General features: G+C 38.3%; 1 protein-coding gene across 3 annotated transcripts in view; it reads right to left on the bottom strand.

Annotated features, from left to right (window-relative positions):
- Positions 1 to 7,968, bottom strand: part of Ipo11 (importin 11) — a 232,719-nt gene that overhangs the window by 127,412 nt on the left and 97,339 nt on the right. For all 3 annotated transcript variants that reach the window (XM_008856308.2, XM_029557873.1, XM_029557874.1), the window contains exon 18: positions 4,160 to 4,273. In XM_008856308.2, coding sequence (XP_008854530.1) covers positions 4,160 to 4,273 — 114 coding nt within the window. The remainder of the gene's footprint in view (positions 1 to 4,159; positions 4,274 to 7,968) is intronic.

A 7,968-nucleotide genomic window follows, 5' to 3' on the forward strand; every position in this document is an offset into this window, starting at 1 on the left:
CTTATTAAATTTTTAAAATTTAATAAAAAGGTAAGATATGCATGTACGGTACACACACACACACACACTATATATATGTATAATATATATATGATGCACAATTCAGGAAGACACTCAATCTCTACCCTCCAGGCACAAGTACATACATACATATGCATATGTATCTCCACATGCACACACACACAAAATCAACATTCACAAACCACAAAAAAAATTAAAAGTAAATGCATGTTACTTAGTGGTAGAAGTTGAAGAAATCTAAAGATCCTTCTTTAAAAGATGAAAGAGGAGGCTTCCACCAAACAGGAAATAGCGAGGAGGCGCAAGGTACTATTACTTTTCATTAAAAGGAAAAGAAAAAAATTTAAGAGCTGACTCCTGTTCCTGTCTATATCTAAAACTGATCAATATATATAACTTTAAAGAAAAAAAATTACCACATTATCTCATTCCTAGGAAATTATTATCATTTAAATATAAAATACCAGTCACAGACTCATTGTTGAAGGTTTGGGCCCTAACTGGTGGTACTATTTTGGAGGACTGTAAAAAGTTTAAGGGGTAGGGCCTAGCTGGTGAAAGAGGTCAATGGAGGTGTGTCCTTGGGAAGTACACTTTATCTCTGGCTCCTCTCTGGTTCTCACTCTCTTTCCTGTCCACTAGTAGTGAGTAAGCTCTGTCACATGCTCTGTGGTGATTTGAGTGAAAATGTCCCCCATAGGCTCCAAGTATTTGGACATTTTCACCCCAGATGGTGGTGCTGTTTTGGGAGGTCATAGAAGGTGTGGAATCCTGGAGGAAGCACATCACTGGGGGTGGGCTTAGAGAGTTCTTAAGCCTTGCAGGATCTCCAGTTGCTCTCTTGTCTCTGTGCCAGATTGAGATGCAGAGCCTAGCTTCCGCTCCTCCTCCAGCCACCTCTGTCGCCATGCCTCCCCGCTATGATGGACTGTAATTCCTCTGGAACCGTAAGCTCAAATAAATTCTTCCTTCTATAAATTGCTTTGGTCAGTGTTTCTATCACAGCAACAGAAAAGTGACTAACACATACTTCTACCTCCACAACGCTCTACCTCCCCAGGAGTCATATCAACAGACCCAAGAACAACTCTGAGCCAAAATAAATCCTTCCTTAACTTGTTTTATCACAATGACAAGTTCAGGTACTATTGGAGCTTTATACATGGTATAGTTCTCTAAAATACCTTTGGCCACTATCGCTCCTAAACCACTACCTCATTAACAACTGTTATCTAACAGTATTTAACAACAATATTTGGATGCCAATATTGTCACAAGACCTTCCCTGATAATCCAGCTCACTTCCAGTGAGACAGATAGCCCATCATACGTTCCCATATGAAATGTTAGTGCTAAAAGACCACTTTCATACAACTGTTAAGTAGTTCCCTACACTGTCAGCTGCACAACTTGCCCAATTCATCTCCTAGTGTCTAATACCATGTATTCAACAGTGACTATGAATAAATGCTTACTTCCACTGAAACCAACTACTGCAGACTAGATTGCTTACTTTTAAGGCAATCAACCTGCAAAGGCAAAGATTACTACAGTGTGGGTTTCCAGGTTTTTAAAATACAAATGCAAAAACCTAAAGAAGCTCAGACTAATGTCTGTCTTATTAAGAGCAGAAAGATGGCAGTGTTGCCTGACAGAGGGATTTAACAATGACCCCAATCTTCTCAAATGACTAAAAACTGAACTTTCGCAGGGCATGGTAGTACACACCTTTAGCCCCAGCACTCGGGAAACATAGGCAGGTGGATCTCTCTGAGTGTGAAGCCAGCCTGGTCTACATAGTAAGTTCCAGGCAAGCTGGGGCTACAGGGAGGCCCTGTCTCAAAAAGACCAAAAAAAAAAAAAGTACACTACAGACTCAATTTTTATATCAAACATTATATGCTTATTTGCAAGAAACAACAGATTATTACTTGGTTGGAACTTTGCATTCTTAGCCAATGCTAACACATAGGCAGTTAAATGTCATGACTGAAGGAAAATGTTAAACATTCCACAAAGATTATTCTGGCTTACCAAGACTGTTTTAAGTGACACTCCCTAAAGAGACATAGGAGAGAGAGGAGAGAGGGGGGGGAGGGAGGGAGGGAAGAAGAGAGAAAGAGAGAGAGAGAGAGAGAGAGAGCGCTACAGAGTTGGAGTTCCCAGTTTAATCCAAAAGCACAGCTTTACACACCTATAATACAAAGGACCTAAGGGTCATCGTTTCTTCCATTATGTACAGAGCGACTGCAAACTAGTCACTAACCTTCTCTGATATCCTGTTGCTCTCATCTATAAAATAACATCATCTTTATAGGATAAGCCTAAGAATTAAGGGTAGACAGGAAGATACTTATTTTACAAAAAATGCTTTATCAGGGAGCTGGGGGAATATTTTTACTTAACAGTATAGTTTCAATTTCATAAAATGAAAAAAATTATAAAGACGGATGGTGATGATGGCTGTATTATGAGTGCATTTACTATCACTGAGTTGAGAATCTAAATAGGTTAAAATCCAAACTGTCATCTGAATCTTAAAATATTTTAAGGGAGCAAAATACAATAAAAATATTTTGTATCATTAATCATTTATTTAAAATTCTTTTGGGGATTCTGGAGATATGACTCAGTGGTTAAGAGCAGTGGCTGCTCTTGCAGAGGACCCAGGTTGGTCCCTAGTGCCCACACGGAGACTAACAACTTCTGTAACTCCAGTTCCAGAGGATCCGACACCCTCTTCTGTTTTCTGACCTCCACAGACACTGCACCACATGAGTGCACTTACATACATGCAGGCAATACACTCATACAAATACACATAAAATAAAAATAATAAATGTTAAAACTTTCTTGGGAATTTTATGATAAAACTCATGCGCAAATATTTATGGAAAGAGTAAGTTCAAACAAAATAATGTTGGAGCTCGAAAGATGGCTCAGCGGTTAAGAGCACTCACTGCACTTGCAGAGGACGCAGTTTCGGTTACCAACACCCACATTCCCTGCCCATGACAGCTAACAACCTTCTGTAACTCCAGTTCCAAGGGATGCGATGCCCTCTTCTGACCTACCTCCAGAGGCACTGGACAACACGGGTACACCTAGCTACATGAAAACAATACACCCATACACATAAAATAAAAATTAAGGAGACAGTGTGGTGGTTCACACCTTTAATCCCAGCACTGGGGAGACAGAGGCAGATGGATCTCTGTGAGTTTGAGGGCAGCCTGGTCTACATAGTGAGTTCCAGGCCAGCTGGGGCTGCAGAAAAACCCTACCTCAAAAAAATAATAAAAACTAATATTGTAAAGTTTTAGATTAAAAATCACTATGATTCTTAATATAGAAGGATAACTCCAATAGAAAATGTCATAAACTCACTTTTACTAGTTCAGAGATCTCTCTCTCTCTCTCTCTCTCTCTTTCTTCCTCCCTTCCCCCCTCCTCTCCCTCCTTCTCCCTCTCCCTCTGGCCTCTTCTCCCTCTCCCTCTCCCTCTGCCTCCTCTCCCTCCCTTCCCAAAGCTTCATTTCTACCTGCTGCACATAGCAACACTTTAAAGTCAAAATCACCTAAAGTCAAATTCATTCCTAAAGAACAATCCATCTGCTTGTCTGACTTCTTAGGTTATGAAAAGGAAATTGTTATTTTAAATTCAGGCAAAAGGTAAGAACTCATAGTAAGTTCATCCAGAAAAGCTCTGTAACCACATGTGGATACACAAATCAACTACATACCATCACTTAGAGAAGACTTACAGAAATCTCTTTTTAAAAGTAGAAAATATTTTTCAAATATTCTCAAAAAATCTTAAGTAAATACATAAAAGTTGTTTTAAAAATTGTTAAGATAGCCAGGTGTGGTGGCCCACACCTTTAATCCCAGCACTAGGGAGGCAGAGGCAGGTGGATCTCTGTGAGTTCAAGGCCACAGAGTCTACATAGTAAGTTCCAGGACAGCTAGGGCTACAGGGAGACCCTGTCTCAAAAAGACCAAAAAAAAAAAAAAAAAAGTTAAGATCACATTTTTAAAAGTTTAAAAGTAACAGGAAGTTTTTCAGGAACATTAACATAAACCACATAAAGAGTCTAAGAAGAAAAAAAGAAAAAACAAGAAACTGCAAGGTGACTTACCTGAACAAGATGAATAAGTGTTGTCAGAATAGCACATCGCAACATATTGTGTTCTTCACTCTGCTTCCAAAGAAGAGGCAAATACTGTACCAAGCATCCAACATATGGTCGTATCTACCACAAGAACAGAACAAAAGGCAAACCAAACTATTTAGTAAGGAAGGCAACATATTTCAAGAAACCATGACAGAATACTATTAAGTCTTAAGCAATAAAGCACCTAGTATTGACTTAGTAAATTAAAGATAAATTATATATAAAACACTCAGGGTTCTTTGGAGAAAAAAATTCTGTTATTGTTTTACTTTTGTTTTTTGAAACCCTGTCTCCCTGTAGCCCCAACAGGCCTGGAACTTGCTATGTAAACCAGGCTGGCCTCAAACTCAGAGAGATGCCCCTGTCTCTGCCCTGTCCGGCCCCGGCCTCCTCAGTGCTGGGATTAAAGGCACACACCACCACACCCAGTTAGAAAACATTTTACTACAATTTTAGGTAAATACAAAACTTACTGAAAGATTCATGAATATAAAAGGTTAGAGATTAACAGATAATGTTGTTAGATCCTATTTGTGTTGGTTTTTTTTTTAATAAAACAGCTTATTTACGTGGAAATTACACTATTTTAAAGAGTGAGCATTTATTCACTCATTCTACAGTTTTCAGGTGATGCTGCCCTAGTTTCAGTCCTGAGAACAAAGTGTTATAAAGATGTAGAAAAGCTCCAGGAAAAGAAAAAAAAAAAAAAAAAAAAAAAAAACCACCAACTGTACTAAGGAAGGGTGATCCACAGAAATACCACAGAGACAGAAGGGAAGAAAACCACTTTAAAAGATGAACCTGGGCTGGAGAGATGGCTCATCAGTGAAGAGTACTGGCTGCTCCTGCAGAAGACCTGGTTGACTTCCAGCACCCACATGTCAGTTAACAACTGTTTGTAACTCCATTTCCAGGGGCTCCAACACCCACTTCTGACCACCAAGGCACACTTCTGACAACACAGGCACACTTACAAACAAACAGGCAATACACTCATACGCAGAAAATAAAAATAATAAGAGCACCTCAAAATCAACAGAATCAGAGATGAAAGGGGAGACCTCACAACAGACACCAAAAAGATCCAGAACATTATAAGAGAAAACTTTAGAAACCTGTATGTTAGTTAAGAACACTGGTTATTCTTCCAGAAAACTCAGGTTTGAATCCCAGCACCCACATGACAGCTAACAACTGTCTGTAACTCCAGTCCCAGGGGATCCAACAGCCACTTCTGACCTCCACGGGCACTGGACAACACGGGTACACATACCTATATGCAGGCAATAAATGCACACATAAAATAAAAAAAAATAAGCAGGGCATGGTGGCACATGCCTTTGATCTCAGCACTTGGGAGGCAGAGTCAGGCGGATCTCTGTGAGTTCAAGGCCAGCCTGGTCTACATAGAGAGTTCCAGGACAGCTGGAGCTACAGGGAGACCCTGTCTCAAAAAGACCAAAGTAAATAAATAAATGAATAAATAAATAAATAAATAATTTAGAAAAAAACCCTATACTCTAATAAATTTGAAAAGCTAACAGAAATGGACAGGTATCTAAAAACTCTAAAAATAAACCGAGAAGAGATCAAAAGCTTAAACAGACCCATAACACATAAGGTAACTGAAACAGTAAAACAAAACCTCCTGGTTAAAAAAAGGCCAAGATCAGATGGATTTATGCCAGAATTTTACCACATTTAAAGAAGATCTACATTCAGTGCTACTTAATTTATTCAAAAAGATAGAAATGGAGGGAGAACTTCCAAACTCCTTCTATAAAGCCAACATCACTCTAACACCAAAGCCAGGTAAAGATACAACCAAAAAAGAAAACTATAGACCCATATCCTAAATGAACATAGATGCAAATATTCTCAACAAAATACGTGTAAACTACATACATACACATATTAAAAAGATCATCCACCATGATCAAGTCAGCTTTCTCCCAGAGGTACAGGGATGGTTCAATATACGTAAGTCAATAAACATCATAAATCATATAAAGGTACTCAAAGACAAGAACCACATGGTTATCTCAATAGATGGAGGGAAGGCCTGTGATAAAATTCAACATGCATTTATGTTCAAAGTTCTAGAGGGAACTGGAAAGAAGGGAACACACCTCAACATAATTAAAGCCATATATAACAAACCCACAGCCAACATCATTCTAAATAGGGAAAAAGTGGAAACATTCCCATTAAAATCAGGAACCCGGCAAGGCTGTCTACAATATTCCACTCCTTTTAAACACAGTGCTTGAAACTCTTGCAAGAGCAGTAAGACAAGAAGAAAATTAAAGGAGTAATAATTCGAAAAGATCAAATTATCCCTTTTTGCAGATGATATATTATACCTAAGAGATGCCAAAAATTCCACAGAAAACTCCTAGAAATTATTAACATATTCAGTAAAGTGGCAGGTTACAAAATTAACCTATAAAAGGCTATAGCCTTCCTATATATCAATAACAAGCAACCAGAAAAAGAGCACATGGAAACACTCCCATTCACAGTAGCTTCAAAAAATAAATAAAATACCTTGGAAATATAGCAATAACAAGCAATCAGAGAAAGAGCACATGGAAACACTCCCCTTCACAATAGCTGCGAAAAATATAAAATATCTTGGAATAAGCCTGAACAAAGACATTAAAGACGTCTACAGTGAAAATTTTAAATCTTTAAAGAAAGAGATTGGGGAAGATATCAGAAGATGGAAGAAACTCCCATGCCCATGCATTGGAAGAATACTATGAAAATGATCATCCTACCAAAAGCCATTTACAGATTCAATGCAATGCCAATCAAAATCCTCATGACATTCTTCACAGAATTGGAAAAAAACATCCTAAGATTCATATGGAAGCACAAAAGACCTCGGATAGCCAAAGCAACCCTGAGCACTAAGAGCAATGCCGGGGGGATTACTATACCAGACTTTTAAACTGTATTACAGAGCTATAGTCATAAAAACAACATGATACTGGCAATGCCAATAACAAGCAATCAGAGAATGAGCACATGGAAACACTCTCCTTCACAATAGATCCATAGATCAATGGAACAAAATTGAAGACCCAAATATGAGTAAATGCAATTTCAGCCACCTGATATTTGACAAAGGGGTCAAGAACATTCACTGGAGCATGTTCAGCAAATGGTGCTGGAAAAACTGGATCTCCACCTGTAGAAGAATGAAACTAAACCCCTATCTTTCACCTTGCACAAAAGTCAACTCCAAATGGATCAAAGACCTCAATGTGAAGCTTGAAACTCTGAAACTGCTAGAAGAAAACATTGGCAATAACCTGCAAGATAAAGGTGTACGGAAGGATTTTCTAAAGCAGACATCAATTGCCCAGGAAACAAGGTCAAGAATCAACAAATGGGATGTCATTAAACTAAAAAGCTTCTATACAGCAAAAGAAACAAAAAAGTGAAGAAAAAAAACACAGAATGGGAGAAAATCTTCACCAGTTACACATTTGACAAAGGTTTAACATCAGAAAAAAAAGAATCAAGAAAGGAAGTAACCCAACTAAAAGATGGGCTAAAGAGCTGAACAGAGAGTTCTCAAAAGAAGAAATAAAGACGGCTAAGAAGCATTTTAAAAGGTGTTCAACATCATTAGTAATTAGGGAAATACAAATTGAAATCACTTTAAGATTTCATCTTACCCCAGTCAGACTGGCTAAAATCAAGAGAATAAATGATACCAAATGTTGGAGAGGATGTGGGGAAAGGGGAACACTCATCCACTGCTG

This window comes from Nannospalax galili, unplaced genomic scaffold (assembly GCF_000622305.1).
Source record: "Nannospalax galili isolate Female #2095 unplaced genomic scaffold, S.galili_v1.0 scaffold751, whole genome shotgun sequence".
NCBI classification, from domain to species: Eukaryota; Metazoa; Chordata; class Mammalia; order Rodentia; family Spalacidae; genus Nannospalax; species Nannospalax galili.